The sequence below is a fragment of the Amblyomma maculatum genome, chromosome 2 (assembly GCF_055883805.1).
Source record: "Amblyomma maculatum isolate TAMU_Amacu chromosome 2, ASM5588380v1, whole genome shotgun sequence".
Classification (NCBI taxonomy): Eukaryota; Metazoa; Arthropoda; class Arachnida; order Ixodida; family Ixodidae; genus Amblyomma; species Amblyomma maculatum.
The window spans coordinates 182,807,743-182,826,721 of NC_139345.1; the positions used below are offsets into that span (position 1 = coordinate 182,807,743).

Sequence of the window (18,979 nt, forward strand, 5' to 3'; positions counted from 1 at the left end):
ATAAGATAATTTGCGACAAAAAAAAAAAAACGTAAGAAACCGTCCCGCACGCGCGAATGGCATAAATGACCGACCGGCGAACGATACACAACACAGGAAGAAAAAGGCAGGTGGCTTGGCCTGCTGGCTACTGAATAATAAACCACAGCTTTGTGGTGGCGATAAGAGCTGGCACTAGATATGTTGATGATGATAGCTACAGCACACAGACCATTCATACAGAAACTGCAGTTTCTGTTTCACGCCATAGTTGCGAGCTGTGGCGCTGTTAATTTTAGCCGAATTCGTAATACCAATGTTCGATGTTCCTAGATTATAGAAAAAAAAAAAAATACGTACAACATTCTGAAATATACGCTATTTTGAAATTCGTAAGTCTAAAATAATTTTACATTGAAAACATAGGAAATCTGCTCAGGATTCCTAAAAAATTTGTTTATTTGGTGTTCATAGTAACAAGATTTTACTGTGTCTAGCACATTTTTTGGGAAAGCGCCCACCAGTGTGAGCTATCTGGATGAGTCGAGAGTTTACGAAAACCCGTCTGTCCGAGATGGAGCATGACAAAAAATGAACAAATAGAATAGAATAGAATAGATTTATTTTCATGTATTATGAGTACATACATGAGGAGATGGGAGAAAAAGCTGCAATCATGCAGCTTGACTAGGCTTCCACCCTTATACTTGAGCACAGCATCAGCTGGAAATTCACAATGTATCAATGAAGCAGATGATAAATACATGATTGAACTACTACAATCAATAAAGTAAAAACAAAGTTACAATGAATAGAAAACAGACCATAGGAATTCTTCACAGTGAATTGAGAAAACAAAACCACAGAAATGATATCACAGGAAAATAGTCATATGAGAGTATGTCAATAATTTCATGGATATGAAAAGAAACATGACAAAAACAATCTGTTGAGTGACCTAAAGGTCAGGTTCTCTATGTTGATTCCCTCTTTCCTGAAAGCATTCTACACATTCGGAACGGCTACACTCAACATTTCATTTCCGTAATTGGTCCTTGACCGAGGCACAAACAAAAATTCGGGATGACGCGTTGAGTAATATTGACTGTTAGCGTTTAAAGGGACACTAAAGACAGCCAAAGATGGTATGAAAATCTAATAAACTACATTTGGTGACATCGTCGCCGCATATCCGGCAGCAAAAAATCGAATAATTGCTGAGATATTGCGATAAGAAGTTGAGGTTTTTTCTTGTTTCCGCCGGTCGAATTCAAACTGTGGCCTCCAACTACGTAGTTGGAGTTGAGTGACGCACACTATGACGTAAGCGGAGACTCCGTGATAGCTAGTGAGCCGGCGCGGCCCGCGGCGTCGCATCCCTCAAGGGCCAACTTGGCAACAGCGTACTCGCAATGACGGCCTCAGCCGAAATAAATAAAACGATGAAGAAAGTAATTTACCGAGCGATGGGCCCATAAAGGAAGAAAAAAAACACATAGAGCGCTTGTAATGCACAATACTTTACATGTTTCTCAAGCTTTTGCGCTCCTTCTTGCACTGTGTATAAACAAACCGAGCCCTCGGTCATCGCAACGCTTCCTGACATGTTTACATACAAATAAGATTTAGTTACCAGCAAAATAGTGTCCTCGCTGCTGCGCTTGTCAGTTTTGAAGCTTCGTCACACTTTTTTCCTTCAAGGTTTGTGCTACAGCTCCATGTTCAGCGAAAATTACGTCCACGGTAGCAGAACATGACCGAAGTGCCGGCGCCACTACATTTGCCAGCGCTGTGAAATTCCACATGTTAAAATGGATCCAGTGCACAATATAGTGCGCATAGGCATCCAGAACATTAGTTGCAAGACGTGAGAGCAGGCAGCATGCGCCGATGATCAAGAAGTAATATTTAGACCGGCAGCAGAAACACTTTATTGTAAATGGGGTCATGACATAAAAACTAGAAATATTTCCAATGTTCTCGTGGCGCGGCGTAGCCGAGCGGTTAGTGCCGAACGTTACGGAGCAAGCAGTAGCGAGTTCGAGTCTTACCGGTTCTGGTGGATTTTTTTTAACCTTTTGTAATGTATTTCTGGTGCTTCGTTAGCGCAATATATCGACGCTCTCCTTGGTATGAGCGGCAAGTATGCAAGTATGCCCCTTTTGTTTACGACGCCTGCAAATTGCACGTTGAAGGTCTTGTTGACGCAGTATATGTTGGTCAGATGTGCCATGATTTAGTGAACAATTGAATGATAATGCGTTTTTCCTTCGGTACTTAGCATATGTATGCTTTTCGTGGCGTACGTAGCTGCAGTCAAGCGGTCAGGTCGCAGTCGAAGCGGCAACGGCGGCGATATGTTGGCGCAGAAGTGTGAACGAAGGAGTGTGTCTGCGGTAGCGGATTTCGCTCGCTCGTGCCTCCGAATGCTCAAATGGGAACCATCAAGGCGCATCTGCTGCTCCAAGCTCGTAATTCAGGCGCTGCAGGTTCAAACAAACTATCCGAGTGCGCACGAAATGCCTGAGCCGAAACATAACCAAAACTGAAGTGAGCGCCTGTGGCGCCTCCAAGTATATTTTTGTATCTGCCTTGCAACGTTTACGTTGTCTTTTCGCCGTCGTTTACGTATGATAAAAGCGTGTTATCATCTTTGAGAAAAAACGTACTACCGCATTCAAACATGCAACGTAATTCGCATTTGTCAGCCTCCGGGATCCCTAGCGCGTCACGTGATTTGTAGTTGCGAGCCTCGGCCGTTTGGCTGTGGTGGCGATACCTGTATTTCTGTTAGTCTTCTTTACTACCTTATAACAGCACTGTTTTCAGTAAGAGTGGTCTTTTTGTAATCAGGAACTGGCATTCTATCGATGCAAACCCACTTCCTTTCTCTCTTTAGTGTCCCTTTAAGCATGCTATATGTGTCAGCAAGTTTAATTCATATTTTTGTTGGCTTCTGAATGTTTTGCAAAGGCGATACCTGTACAGGTCTGATAACGCGATTAAATCAAACTTCTTCAACAAAATGTCAGGGTTCCGTGTTGATGAATTATTTGGGACAATTTTAATCAGCCTATTTTGCAGTTTTATTAGCTTTGACATATTTGTTGCCGTCGTTGTACCCCACACCAAAAGACAATACTGTATATGGGAAAGAAAAAGGGAATGATAGATGACTAGTCTAGTTTCGGATGACTACTTCTGATGTTGAACATTATTCTGCTGTTCATTTTTCCTCATAGCTGGAGAAATGGCGCAACAGTTTCAATTTTGGTTAATGGGGCCGATTTTCATCCGAATTTTTTTGTGTGATGTTGCGAAAGCCCTGGAGAGCACAGGGGACTGTCTCTCTTTGAATTTTAGAGCTTTTAACTACCAGGGCCACCGCACAGGCTCCAGGCCACCTGTTCAGCTGTCAGGTTTGGTGAGGTGGGCATAGAAAGGTTGTTTACTTCTGAAAAGCACCGCACGTGCAGGGTCATCCATGGTCATTTCGTGCAGTGCTGCATGCTTGGACTGTAGCAGTCATTGTTGCAAATATGGGATGGGGCTTCATAATGCTGTGGACTCATCCTTCCTTGCACGGTTGGCATGCAGGCGCAAAGACATAGCTGATGTGGCCTTCTTTGCGGCGCGCTTTGTTCTGTCACTGCTGGTGTTTGGCATTGGCCTCAAAGGCCCCTCGGTGCCAAGTGCTCGCGACTACTTCCTCTACTCACGGGGTGACATTCAGGAGACCCAGGTAAGCTGGCTTTATCGCCCATTTTCATGATACGTGTATTCTGTTCATTTCTGCTAACTGCCTACACAGTCCATGTTTCTGCAGCCCTTAGTCTTGGGTATATGCTCTGAAAACGAATGGCATACAATATCGAGGTAACAGTAAGTTCATTAAATCAAGTTTTAACTGTACATATTATTGCCACACTAGTGGTGCAGCAGTCTTTAAGCATACGATTCTTTGTTGTTGAAGATTTAGATGTGTGGCTTCAGCAGCGAGTGTCATGGCTGGTGTGGTTTCTGTGGAGTATACCTTGAGCATGACGATAGGCAATGGGTGGCCTTCGGCCCTTTAGCTTGGAACCCATCCTCCGCTCTCTTCTCCTCCTCTCCACAGCCCTTGTTGGAAGACGAGGAGGCGGGTCGTCGCAGTGCCTTCCAGGGCTTCAGGGCCAAAGTGCGCCAGCTGCTGCCCTTCCTGTGGCCCCAGCGAAACCGCCGCCTCCAGTTCGTGGTGGTCCTATGCGTCGCCCTGCTGGCCTCGGGACGCGTCATCAACGTCTTCATTCCCATGCTGAACCGTCAAGTTGGTGCGTGATGGCATCTCTGCTTTGTTCACCTATGGCCGCACTGGCTGCTGTGGTGATCATTCGTTGAGCATGTTACAGGCTGGAGGCCTGCTCTAGCACAGCAACTGGTGTCTGCACAGAATTAATGGTTGCTATTTTTGAGCCACTTAAATTTTCTGATTGCACTTCAAGCTCTTTTCTAGCTCATCGATTTCTAAAACATACAAGGCTGAAGGCCAACCCACATGGAGCGATTTTCCCGCCTGGCGGTCGTTCGCCACCGATCAAGCCGGGCCAGATCATTTTGTCGGCAGCCGTGCAAACGGTCGCTCCTGGGCGCGACCACCATGTGATGGCTGCACTTGCTGCCGCTACACACCGGCTGCAGCTCCAAGTTGTGTGCGTCGATGATTCCAAAAACTTCAGAAAAGTGTGCTCAGTTTTGTTGTTTTCTTAAATAATAAGCCAAATGTCATTAACTGAATCCTTCTTGAAATCGCTGAGCTGTACTGGGTGACTGGTTTCGAAACAACAGCTGCGATGCAAACAAGTTCCTGCTCACAGCCAGCTGCCACAGTTGCGGCATGGCTGCTCTGGTCCGCTTGCATGCCACCTCTGCTAAAGAGTGCAGCGGAAATTAATCATATTTTGCTTTTATTATTAAGGAATGGGATTGAAAGTTAGGCATTTTTATGAGTAAACCATATTATAGCATGCGGGGGATCAAATCCCGGCCTCGGCGGCAGCTTTTCGATGGAGGCGAAAAGCAAGGCGCCCGTGTGCTGTGCGATGTCAGTGCACGTTAAAGAACCCCAGGTGGTCGAAATTACCGGAGTCCTCCACTACGGCGTCTCTCATAGCCTGAGTTGCTTTGGGACGTTAAACCCCACAAACCAACCAACCATATTATAGCATGAAGGAATTTCATAGCTCTGTTTCATGCACCATCGATGCGAAACACAATCGGCCTAGCGACTGCTAGGGAGGAGCTCACGGCTAGAGCCCTGTCGTCCGCTGCGCTAGTGGGCGGCATCGCTTTGGTAAGGTCACGCCATAAGATGCTGCAAGCATTGTGATTTTGCCTACTCTGATAACACAGCTGAAGCGAGACCTTTTTCGAGGTTTCGCTCAACAACACTCGCTTAAACCATGCTTCAGAGAGACGCGCCTGCAGTACGCTGTTGCTTCGGCATGAGACATACTCGAAGGCTGTACACAAGCGTTAGATGCTGCATACTATATTGTTACAGTTGAAATATCATTTAGTGTGAAAAGTGCGTTGTTGAAGCGGACCAACTCATGCGTTTTCTCACTCGGGCTCCGACGCTGCCGATGCCGCCAATTTTTTGCTGCATGTGGCACGGCACAGCGATGATGTGTCGGCGTTTCGCCGCTCCGCATGAAATTCACAGAGAAAATTTGCTCCATGTGAGTGGCCCTTTATAGTAGAGAGACAGTGGTGCAGCAGTTTGGGTGATTTGTTGAGATTGTTGCTCACAGTTGTGTGTTCTTTTTTAATGGAAAGCTTTAATAGGCTGTGTTGGTGAGGTTAAAATGTGGACACAAAAAGTGAAGCCACCATGATTCAGGTGTCCGCAGAGAAAGTATGAAAGATACCGCACCTTTCCTTTCCTGTAAACCATTTACTAATGAAAGCATTAGTAGGGCATGAAAAAGTCATTAATAGGAATGATAGTAATGATAATAAGCAGTGGTGATAATTAATGATAGTGCTAAATAACAAAAATAAAATAAAAAGTAAAACTGGAACAGAAATAGCAAATAAAAATAAATAATATAGCATATGAATAAAGATACAAATTAATGAAATAAGAAGTAACATAAAATAAAATATGGATAAACACTTTAAAAGGTGAGAAAAGTAAAATATACAAAATCGTGGCAGCACCTCTAATGCTTTTGCATTCTCCCAATGCAGTTTCTGCAGCAACTTGTAAATTTTATTGCAGTGGTCTGCTTTGACAACTTTAGTTGCTCAGAGCTGATGCACGATGGATTTGAGGCAGCAGGGCCTCGTGAAATAAGCACGTGGAAATCTCATGCAACATTTTGTCCGCACTTGGCAGTGATCCTCGATGTGTAAATGCCATTGCTAACAGAAATGTTAATGTGCGCTGGTACTGAGGTTGGAACCTAAACGTTTAAACAACTTTGCCATTGCTGTGCTAGCTACCACTCCTCGTGCTATGTGTTTTCCTTTGATTGGACTTCAGAGATTTGTAGTGTACCCAGAAGATTCAGTGTGGCCATCCAGTGTTACAGCATTTTCACATACAGCATGTGAATACAAATATAACATGATGGAGGCAGTCGAAGGCATAATGAAAACTAAAAAATACAAATACCAATAATATTATAAATGATGTGTTCACAGGTTGTTCAAGGCAACTATTTCTGGCTCACTGAGGGCATGGAAAAAAATAGCAATGGCTCACAAAAATGCTCAAGCATGAGATACATCAATGTTATCTGAGAGGCATTAGTTAAAAAATTGTGACATTGCCAGCTGCAGCAGTCTCCGATGCATTAACACACACACTCCCGCGCATCAGCGGCTGTCGTCGTCGCAGCGCCACCTCTGCTATGAGTTTTGTGCTGCCCAGTCCTATGCCCATTCACCTTTCCTTTCATTCTGCATAGCTGCGAAGTCTCCCGAATTATCCGGGAAACTCCCGACTTTTGATGCTTTTGTACAATTGTATGACCAAAACAGAAATCTCCCGGAAATGCTCCCATGTTTGGCCAAATCCTCTTTTAGCGTGGCCACGCAGCTAGCTACGAAGCTACCTACCGCTTGACACCGATTAGTTTTGCCTATAATCTTTCTGCACTTATGCTCGTTTTTGCTTCAGGCAGCCTCCACGTTTTCTTCAGTTCTTTGTTACCTTTGACAGTTCGGGTAGAGGTGTGCACCGAGATGCCGGCGCACCGCCACAGAGTGTTCTCGCTGCACTGCCGCCGGAAACAGATCAGTGCGCCGCCGTCGCTGTTTTCTTTCTGCATGGTTAGCACCATAAAGTTAATATACTAACTACTGACAGCGTGCAGTTTAAATAGAGGTTAATCTGTACGAGGGAGAAAAGGGGCCTTTACATCGACAGCAATAAAGTTAACTTGAACTTGTGCGCAATCTGTTTGCATGATCTGTGCGCTGATGTGTCACTCGCAAATAGCGAACACGTGAGGAGAGATATGAAGAAGAATGAAAATGATTGATGGTGAAGGTAAGGATTAAAAGCTATAAATAGGTATCAGTAGAGTTAATTGCCAATGCTAATGACTAATAATGATGAATAATAATGACTTGTAATGACCAGTATGTCAAACAACGACTTGTAATGACCGCTACTGATTGGAAATGAGTAAGCGTGTTAATGACTGCAATGAGTAGGCATGACACATCGTTACTGCTAATAACCACAAAACGACCAATGTCATATGACTTGTAATGACCGCAGCAGATTGGAAATGAGTACAAAACGCTTAGCTATGAATGATAATGATTACAATGACTAGACATGACTAATTATGACTACGAAACGACCAATATGTCAGACAACGATTTGAATGACCGGAACTTACTGGAAAGGAGTAAAAATGCTTAGCGATGATAGTGATTACAGTGACTAGGCATGACTTGTCCTGACTACTACTATACGACACGACCAATATGTCAAATGACTTGGATGACCGCAACTGACGAAAGGAGTAAAAGTGCTTAGCGATGAGTGATAATGATTACAATTACTAGGCATGACTCATCATGACTACAAAACTACCAGTATGTCAAACGACGACTTAAAATTACCACAACTGGCTGGAAACCACAGGAGGCAAATAGTAAAAGGCAAATGATGAGAGGAAATTCTATGAGAGGAAGGGTGGGCTTTTGCCGTTCTCTAATTAAGGGACGTCTAAGAGACCTTGTAATATCTTTTTTTCAGTAAATCCAGCTGGTGCTTAATATTTTAAGTTCTCTTCCTCGATTTCCCTTTCTCAGGCTTAAAATCGTGTAATTTCCTAACAACGCAAAGCAAACAAAGTAAAAAGCAACAAAAGTCAACAACATGATCAGACGAAACTAAGGGAAGAGGGGGTTTCAGCTTTGCTGTATTTTTATTGCATTCTGATATCTTTTTTTTATTATATTTGATTTTCTACTTAACTTTGTATTTTATTGCTTGTCGCATGGCAGGAGCGCCTCCACGGCTCTCGTTGGAGTAAGACATTTTGAAATTAGATATAAATCCAAAAGATGACTTTCACAGACAAACACAGAGATGCTGAAAGATCGTTTTACTCGTGCCGCTAAGTGTACTGTCTACCTTATTTGGCCCATGGGCCGCATAATGATGAGGTATGCAAATGAAGAAGGACAAGCTTTGGAAGAAGCAGCAAGCCTGAAGGACTATATTGCACATTTACAAAGACTTTGAGAATACATCCAAGAGCTTAAGAGAGCAAGAAGACTAAACGTAAAAAATTTGAAACGCGCTCAAGCCTGCCAGTTTGCAGCTAGCAGTTGATGGTTCCCGGTACCTATAGCTAAGGAACTAAACTGCTGATCTAGTGTCCAGTTAGCCGCTAGTCTCTTCATTGGTTCCACCCACCACACGTGACCAGCACTGTTACGCATTACACAGCTCACAATCAACAATGGCCATTCCAATATCCGTAGCTGCCGGCACTGTTTTTAATTTATTGCTCGGCCGCTGTTTGATCGAAATTTTTTATCCTAAAGGGCTTAATCAAAATGTTTGACCCATATATGTTTTCTTACTTTCTTTTCAGAAATTAAGGCAGTCATAATAATTTTGTGTATAAAGGACTACTGCAGGGGTTGGTGAAGCATGCATAAAGTAATGCTAGGTCACACGCCTGCACTGCATCTCTTCTGGTATGCTTTTGTCCGCAATGGTGCATGTTTCTTCTGTTTTTTTTTTTTTTGATGAATTTCATCATCATCATCATCAGCCTGATTATACCCACTGCAGGGCGAAGGCCTCTCCAATATTTCTCCACTTAACCCGGTTCTGTGCTAGCTGCATCCACTTGACCCCTGCAAACTTCTTAATCTCATCCGCCCACCTAACTTTCTGCCGCCCCCTGCTACGCTTTCCTTCCCTTGAATTTAGTTATTGCTAAAGTATTCAATTTGCATTATCTGAGTATCTTTATTATTGTTTTGCAAACTTGAAACATCCTTTGAGTTTAGTCAATAAAACGATTACAGTAATTCCTCGTTATAACGAAAGCAGTGGGACAGCGAAAAAATTTGTTATAAGCGGTATTTCGATATAAGCGACCACATGACAAAGTCTTGACCAGTCGGGCTTTAATTGCACCAAAACTGCAAGCAAGTCAAAATAAATATTTTCAGTGAATCAAAACTTTATTTATGTGCAAAAAAAGCAGTGAGCTTTGGTTGCTTGAAGTTCTTACTGGGCGCAAGCAACCCCTGCTCTAATTTGAACAAGCTCTGCACGAGGCCGTGGTCGCCGCCCATACATTCAACCTTATTTCGTAGCAGGCGTACATACTCCCGTGTCTGCACCATAGTTGGCACTTAACGTGGCTCTTCGTCTGCTGGCTCTTAGTCCTCGTCGGGGCCACCAACAGCGTCAATTATTTCTGCGTCCGTCGCTGGAGCGACCATGGGAGCAGCCGCGTCAGCCAACGCGAATGTGTCAAAGTCACCGTCTACCTCTTCGCCAGCAAATTTATGTATAGCCTCGTACAAATCGCTGCAAGTTTGGTCATCGTCAGGCTGGTCATCGTCAGGGTCGATGACGGCGGCACGGGAAAAGACGGCGTGCGCAAAGCAGTTGGCGATCTTCGAAGGTGCAAGTTCTTTCCATGAAAAGTTTAGGAATTGGATCGCACCAAGCAAATCAATGCTGTAACTCTTGCTGGCATCGTACACTGTGAGCATGCGCTGCAAAAGCCTTGCGGTACAGCTTCCGGGTGGTCTCAATGATGCCCTGATCCATCGGTTGCAATACCGCGGTAGTGTTGGCAGGCAAAAATTCTAAAGTGATCGCCTTGAGGTGGTCAATCTTCCCATGGCTCGGACAGTTGTCAATGATGAAGAGCACTTGCCGATTCTTTGCGCCGAACCGTCTATCCGTTAGGCGCACATAGTCTTCAAAAATTGCAGCAGTCATCCAAGCTCGCATATTGCTTCTGTAGACGCATTCATTTGGAACAGTTGCATTTCGGAAGCACCGCGGCTTCTCCGCCTTTCCCAGTATCAACAAGGGAAGCTTGTCCTCGCCTGTTGCATTAGCACCAAAAAGCACTGTGACATGCTCCTTGGTCTGTTTTCCTCCGGATGAGGATGCGCCAGGGGTCGTGAACGTGTGATTTGGTAGCATTTTGTAGAAAAATGCTGCCTCATCAAGGTTGTAGATGTCTTTGTCTTCATATTTTTCAAGTAGAGCTTGGAGCCGATGTTGGCGCCATACGTCTACAGTGTCACGGCTGCGCTTTCGCCAACGATCATCTTCGAGGTCTTGCCGTGTCGGTTTTTGAAGCGCTCAAGCCAGCCATTGCTGCATTTGAAATCGCCAGTGGCTGTTACCGCTGTATGCGCAAAAGCGATGCTGCCGCTCGGCGACGCCTCCACTCGCCACTTCGCTGTAAGCGAGTCAAGCTCTTCGTGCACTTCGAGTAATGCGGCTTAAAATGCATGCATTTGGGTCGGGACTGGAAGATATTTCGAATAAAACGATATTTAGAATAAAGCGATTTCATTATAACGAGGGATTACTGTATTTCTGTGTACATGTCCACTGTGCGTGGTAGTGCTTTATTGAAACAGCCATGCACATAAAGAAAGGAATGCAACTAAAATCAGTTCCAACGTTTAAGTTTTAAAATATGTGTTCCACAATTGGTTAATTCTTTTTCAGAAATAATTTTACCTCTATATTGTCTATATTGAAATAATTTTACCTCTATATTGGGTATTGTCACGTAGTGGTGACAAGGCCGTACACAGCAAAAGAAGACACAGGCATGGTAGTACTGAAACTCTCAATTAACTCTTTATTGGGCTGACTTGCGCCCTCAAAAGAACTAAGCAACTCGGCGGCGGCGATAGCAACAAACGTGCTCATCAATCGTTGAACTAAGAATGCCTGTCGCACACATCAACGCTCAATTTAAAGGCGGCTAATAACCATCTAGATAACGTTGCAAACTGTTTCTAGCACAACCTGGAACATTGTAGAAACATACGTGAGTGATCGGAATTTTCGAGACAGATCTCTGCGCATCTTGCGCGACAAAGGAACTGATAAAGGTGCGTCTTGCGACATCGAGCATTAACAAACAAAAAATACAGAATTTCTATGCGTGCCAAAATTGGAGTGATAAGGCCGCATGCCGGCAGCTGCTAAAAAAAAAACAAAACAATAAATACAATTTTCAAGGTTTCGCGGCAATATGAGCATTGCCTTTCATTTTTAGTATTCTGTGCTTATTGAATTGAATTTACTGATGAGGAATCAAGGAAATTAGCAAATTTGAAATCTGCTATCACCAATATTGCAGCTGAAAAAGATATTTACATCTGCTGCAGAAAATAAAAGAACTTTTTTCTTCGAGGGAAAATGGTAAGGAAAGTTACCTTAAAACAAGGTTAACATTCAGAACTCGTGACTGCACTTACAGTCCATGCAATTAGGAGCTTGGCATTATTTCATCTATATATATATATATATATATATATATATATATATATATATATATATATATATATAAAACACAAGGTATGAAACTCTGAGGTCGGCTTAGATTCGGGGATTTCATAGCTGTATCATAAAATACGACATAAGAGTACAAAATTCACGAGCTAATCGAGCGTGCCTCTCTAGGATCGAGCTGTAGCTAGCTGGATCGCTATAGCCTGGAAGGACACCTTGAAAGACTTCATTACGCACTCGTTCCTACTGCATGAGGAATTACACGCTCGTTCTGACTGCACAATGAGAACAGTGACAAGGTCAGCGATGACAACAAGTGAGCGGGAGCAAGGTTCATGGAATGAAAGTCGTTTGCTTGCTGTCCCTTGCTTTTGTTCACAATTGCTGTTTTTTTTTTTTTTTTTTTTTCAGCTGGCTTACATTTGAGGACAGTTTTGTTTTTTCTGTTTCTTCTTGGGGAAGGGGGAGGGGGTTGGCTTAGAATCGCCATTGGCCTAAGATTCCTTTTTTTTTTCAATTCCTCTCAGTCCTTTTGTGCGAAAAGTCCAAATATTCAACGAAGTAACATTCAGAACGAAAGATGCAGCGAAACAGCTTTTTCAAGTTTTAGTTTCGGTTTCTACGCCGTCGCCACCAGTGGAACATGTCCACGCGACGCTGCCGACAACACACAATTGCCAAAGACTTTGTCCGCAATATGTTGATTTTTTTAGAAAAGTTTGTGCTGCTATCATGTCCTTGTTCTGAATGTAACACCGAGATGTAAATGCAAACGATTGTGACAAGAACGGAAGGATGGCACAGCACGAGGGTGAGAATAAAAGTCAGAGCCAAGCAGAAAGAAAAGTTTGGTTGTTTACTGCTTTATTTCTGTAGGAGTTCAAGCTGTATAACAAAACAAAAAATTGAAAATTCAACACTCAATCAGCTAACTGAAGTACTCTTTTGCATTCACGAAGCAAAAATGCATAAACGAGTGGAAAAAAAAACAACTTCAAGAAACGCAATATTTTCATCTTATGAATTGTCCATGCATTCACACGTCAAGCCATTTGAGAGGCCGTAAGAGAAACCAGCATCAGTGGCTGAGAGGATGGTGGCCGAAATGTGATCGAACCATCACCACATTGTGCCGTTCGCTCCTGGTACAACTTTAACTGACCCGTGTACTTGCATTACATTCCGTGAGTCTGTCGACTCCGTCGCACAAAGTTGAGACAACAACCAAGACATTTGCGGCGTCAACAGCAGGTGCAGAAAAAAAGACGTCATGGGTTTCGGTGCTACACCTAGCACTGTATCAACAATCTTGAACATGAGGCAGAAGATTGAAGACAACCGCTCCAAAGGGGCCGTGAAAACTGATCGTAAGCTTGTTAGCCTCGCTACTGCATCAAATGGTGTTTCTGAATTTTACGATTGAAGAATTCATCACTGTTACTTTTGAAGACTTCATCACTTCGTCATGGACTCCATAAAAATGGACAATTACACTGATTGAAAAACTCTCGGTAAAATTAAAAAAAAAAATGCTACAGAATTGACAGCTCGAGGCAGAAAGCTTTCTATTGCACCAAAAAAAAAAAAATTGGATGATTAAAGTGCAGTCTTCTGTCCCTCTAATTCAGGGTGCCTGGTTTCTGTTTGCATGTAATTAGTTCGAAAGTTGCTAGGTATTTTTCTCAAAGTTTGTGATTGCATTCAGGCCTTGTGTCCGGTGTTGTGCAAGCTTGCATTGTTGTCTCAGCGTTTTCAGCTAACCATTTCAAACTTTCCCCTTGCAGTGAATAGCCTGGCTGCTGAAGGCACGCTCATCTTCCCTTGGCAGGACATCCTCCTGTACGTGACCCTGTGGTGTCTCCAGGGACAAGGTCGGTTGTCAAGGTGTTACAGTCGAACCCGGATATATCAAACTCGAAGGGGATATATCGATATATCGATAATTTGATATCCGGAAATTGGCTTGAGATGCCTTTGGGATCATGAAAAATGATACGGTATTTGTTGCGTAATCAACCCAGTCACATAATGAACCCACCCCCCACTTTTGCTCCCGAGAATTTGAAAAAAAAAAAAAAAAAAAGCGTTCGGAACCGCATCCCTCCGTTTCGACCGTCACATCCACAGCTCATTTATTGGCAGCGCGCCAAGATGTTATGCAGCAGTAACGTCACGGCGTGTTTATGTTTTGACTGTGCATTTGATAGATCCAGCAGTGACAGGGAGCAAACATGGCAGAGTGCCCGTGATGGCTTGATTGCACAAGCCTGGTTCGATTTATCACGTCGCGCTTGAGGCAGGCGTAGTCCACCGCCACAAAATTATTGGAAGCGTGATAGCTGCAAATGCCGTTTGAAGAAAACAATGCTAAAAGTCGGTGTCATGATCGCAGCTGACCACATGCTTTCGTTGATTCATAGATTTAAGAATGGACGACTCTAGCAAAAAAAAAAAAAAAACGTCCTCAGCCGTCATGGCTTACGCTGCGCCGCACGTTCAGCACGGCACGACAAGTAATATTATGTACATTGTGAAAAAGAAGACAGGGGAAGAAACACACAAACAAACAAGCACTGTTCCTTTGTGTGTTTCTTTCCCTGTCTTCGGTTTTCGCACTGTACATAACGTTGAACGTTCACCAACACGCCCAGTTCTCAGTTCTGCTGACAACAATTGTAAGGAGGAATCTCGCAAAAGAAAACAAAAAAATTGCGGCTTCTTAACGTCTGCAGCCGTCCTAGCAAATGTTCGCCGCATGTTCTTCACGACGGCAAGGATGAACGAGCCCCACGAAAAAAAAGAAAAAAACTGCTGCTTCTGCGTCCGCAGCCGTGCACGTGCAGCACGACGACACGAGATGCGCCATGGACACGCATCGCACATTAGTGCGTGCTGCTGCTAACGAAGACTGGGAAAGAAAGAGGAAGGGGAGAGATAAAGCTCGGCAGAAGAGTGGGCACATCCTTGCGCTTCGCTCTATTGCGTTTTCCCCTCTCCTGAACACCGCTGCTGCATTGGCTCTCTCTCGTTCCTTCACGCACATGGCTTGCAAACGTCACATGCTGGCGCGTGGCAGTGATGACCGCAGATGCGGGCACCTTTGGGAAAAGGGCGCGGCGCTGCCCTAGACCAGCCATCACCGAACTGTGCCCTCTCATTCCTTCTGCGCGTGGCTTGAAAACGTCACGCGGCAAACGGCCGATGATGCGATCGTCTTTGGGGAAAGCGCATCGTCCAATGCGTGGTGCGGAGTTTGATATATCGAACGACTGGTGAAATTGAGTTCGATATGCGACGCAGCTTTCCTATACTTTTACATGGGATTTTCAACGGGATATTTCGTGAGTTCGATATAACCAAAATTTGAAATCTCCGGGTTCGACTGTATTAGTCAATGAGAGAGCTGGACTACTAGAACTCCTTTGATGCATGCATAATTATGTCAGCCTCAGACAGTCTGCCTGGCTGTCTATGAAAGAGAAGTGTTATGATCAGCATGCCTACTTTCTGCATGCACTTTCATACCTCAAATTATATTTATTAATTAAATCTGCATAATCGCTTGACTCCAAGCAGGGGTGGGCACAAAATAGCACAATAAAATACCATAATATATGAAGACATCATACACAGACGCATGTTACATTATACACTTATATATTGTACGACGCGTCGCAAAATTCACACGCTTGAAGCTCTCAAATTAGCAAGAAACATTTCCACATCTGGGTTGTCCACTACAGTCCACTGCTGCAAAACTGTTAGAATGCATAATAGCAGCACCTATTGGAGCGAATGGGGCTGAAAACCGGCCTGCATACTTTCATTGATGATTGATAGATGGATGAGTGGAAGACCACGGAACAAACATGTATGAAATTTTGACCCTCACCAAAAATGAGCTCCCCCTTCCCCACACGCAGTAAAACTTATGTCAGTTTTTCTTGAAGAATATGGGTTCATTACATGACTAGTGAAACCTCGTTACAAGAGACACTCAAGGGACCCCAAAAAAATGTCTCTTGTAAGCAAGGTCTCCTGTAACCAATAATTCTAAAAGCACTGTGTTGAATTATACAGGAAATTGTTCAGAAAAGTCTAAAGAAGTTATTCATACTAGTATGTATTTTTGTGAGTGCAGAGTGTATTCCTTCCCAAATTCTGGTGGTAAAGCACTTCACTTTGCAAGCCTTCCTGTTGCTCCAATACCTTTGAAGCACTTACATGCTCGTCACCCTCAGATGCTGACACTTTTTTTCTGAAATGTCCTCGTAGTCATCTCCTAAGACAAATGTGCCATTTTACTTGCGCGAGAATCACACAGTCTGTAAGCTCTTCGGGAGCACACAAGATCCACATCTGCAGATACGAATTCCTCAAAGCAGTCTGTAAGCTCTTCGGGAGCACACAAGATCCACATCTGCAGATACGAATTCCTCAAAGCATTATGGTACCTCAGCAGTCTCTTGAATGCTCGCCCAAGCTTCATCTTCAAGGATGCTTTCCACAGTATCCATATATGGGCCGTCTTACATCCTGTCACATTTAAAGCCTGCTTGCTAAAACAGTTTTACAAAGCTTCATTTCTCAGGCCATTCCAGACACCTGAAATAACCTGGACAGCAAACTTTGCATCAATTACTATTGTACAGTCTTGCTGCCTGTCGAGCAACAGGCATTCTACCGATCTTGTTTTGTACAGCAACTTGACAGAGTACATATAATGCCTTTTTCTATTGGTTAAAGGTAGGGTGTGGAGTTTGGAGGGAAAAGTTAACTTTGGCGCTGCAAAAAGCATTGTCCACAAAGAGAGAGACATCAGGATTCTGAGCTTTCATCTTGTGATCAAATTTTAACAGCGAGGAGTTAAAAATGCTGGATGTCATTCATGCATTTTGATTTGCTTCATAGGTGACAGTAGCTGAAACAACAGGGTCATCTTCATTTTCCAATCATGGGGAGGCACTCCTTCTCAGTTCCTGAGATATTGCAACAAAAAGGATGCTGATATTGAACAGAATTTGGCTAAAGGGAATCTAAACTGCCGCACATACGAGGTGGTACGTGTCAGCAGCGTTGTATGAACGTACCTGGGTTGTATCTCTTCTAAATAGTGAAGAATTTACTCTAGGGACCGACTGTCTCTTGAAACCATGTCTCTTGTATGCAATGTTGTTAACATGGCAAACATAGTAAAACTAACCAAACCATTTTCAAATGTCTATTATTACCAATTGTCTCTCATAACGAGATTTAACCGTATATAGGATATGCATAGAAAAAGCTAAACCTTGATGGGCTGTTTTCTAGCTTTCTCGCTATTTCCCCAAAGTAAATAATAGATGGTAGCAGTGAGTAAATATTTGCGTTTGCCTCTTCCTTTTCATGCTAGCATTCTATTCCCGGTTCATTGTCCAGTCTCCCGTGTGATGTTTCTCGGCATGGTTGTACTTCCAGGTAACAGCAGCGTCCTGTCGAATCTGCGGTCCTACCTGTGGATCTCCGTGCAGCAGTTCACCGTTAAGGAGGTTGAAGTGGAGCTCTACTCTCATCTGCATCAGTGAGCAGCGGGATTTCTTTTTGCTATAGGCAGCTTACTTTTCTTTTAGTTCTTCTTTCATGAACACTTTTACAAGCTTACGTTTAATGCGGGGCATTACTTGACTCATGCGCGCCATGTACGGAATGTGAGTATAGAATGTGTCTGCAGTGGCTGTGTAGCTTGTGTCTAGTATAATAGCCACAGATGTTGTACCGTTGAGTAGCTTATGTTGAGTATAATCGCGCTAGGGTAATTGTAAGGCTTAATTAATTATATTTATTTATTGGGATTAAAATGTTGCACTTTATGCTGCAGCATCAAGTCACATATCAATGGCTAGTTTCTTTTGAGGGTGATTCCACTGAACTGTTGTACGTCTAATTATCGTTGATCAATTGATTGTGATTAAAAATTGAGTATTGCACTATCGAAAGTTATAAAATTGTTGGATAGCTTATGTTGAGTATAATTTCACTGAACTATTGCAGGTCTTAATTACTGTTCATTGGGTAATTGGGATAAAAATATTTTACTTTCCGCTATAGCATCAAGCCTTATATTGTTTGATAGCTTCTATTGAGCACAATTGCATTGTGTTCATTGCAGGTCTTAATCAATAACTGTTAATTAGTTAATTTTGGTTAACAATTAGGCTTTGCACTACAATGCCAAATCATACATCATTGAAAAGGCCTTGATGAGTAGAATCTAAAAACAAATGCTAAACCATACAAAAGCCATGTAACACCAAGCTAACATTCCTCTAGCTAGGACCGAAAGAGAACATGCAATAGAAGGGAAACCAGCAGCACTTTATGCTTATGCAGTCACAGCACATGAAGAGACTTAGGTAAGTGGCCCAGTAGTTTTCCTTTTTTTTTACTCACAGTTGTGAACAGCATCCAATTTCTTGGTTCAGTTTTCACTTTTGCTGGTGGGTCTCGTCTGTTTTTTTACATGTTCTAACTGTCATAAAGTTTTTCATGTGCAGTTCTTAACACGGGACACAGCACCGGCAGCAACAAGATAGGTAAACCCCTGTGAGGTTTGGAATTTCAAGTCCATTCTCCCAGGCCTAACTAACGGTGTCTGCAATAAACTTGCAACAAAGTTTCCCTGAGAGCAGTATGATGAGATAGGCCCACAGTAGGGAAGCCCTCTGCTGATTACTGCAATTCGCTGATAAAAATTTACACTTACTGTGATCCTTGCAGCAGGATGTGTGCTTTAGCAATAGTGTTCTTCCCTAGATGAAGCAACCACTGTCACGTGAAGACCATGCGACGGGGAGATGTGATTGTCCAGTAATCAATGTGTGACGTGTCATAGCCCTCCACTCTCTTTCCCATCCCTTGACTGTGATTAGTGACTAAGTGTCCCTCTCGCCACCCACTGCCTCCCTCCTTCTTCACCCCCAACCCCGCCACAGTGGGGCAGTAGAT

General features: G+C 43.4%; 1 protein-coding gene across 2 annotated transcripts in view; it reads left to right on the forward strand.

Moving 5' to 3' along the window:
* The window catches only part of Hmt-1 (ABC transporter ATP-binding protein/permease Hmt-1), a 104,789-nt gene that overhangs the window by 10,911 nt on the left and 74,899 nt on the right, over positions 1-18,979 (forward strand). For both annotated transcript variants that reach the window (XM_084595567.1, XM_084595566.1), the window contains 4 exons: positions 3,577-3,721; positions 4,097-4,289; positions 13,780-13,866; positions 17,453-17,555. In XM_084595567.1, coding sequence (XP_084451693.1) covers positions 3,577-3,721; positions 4,097-4,289; positions 13,780-13,866; positions 17,453-17,555 — 528 coding nt within the window. The remainder of the gene's footprint in view (positions 1-3,576; positions 3,722-4,096; positions 4,290-13,779; positions 13,867-17,452; positions 17,556-18,979) is intronic.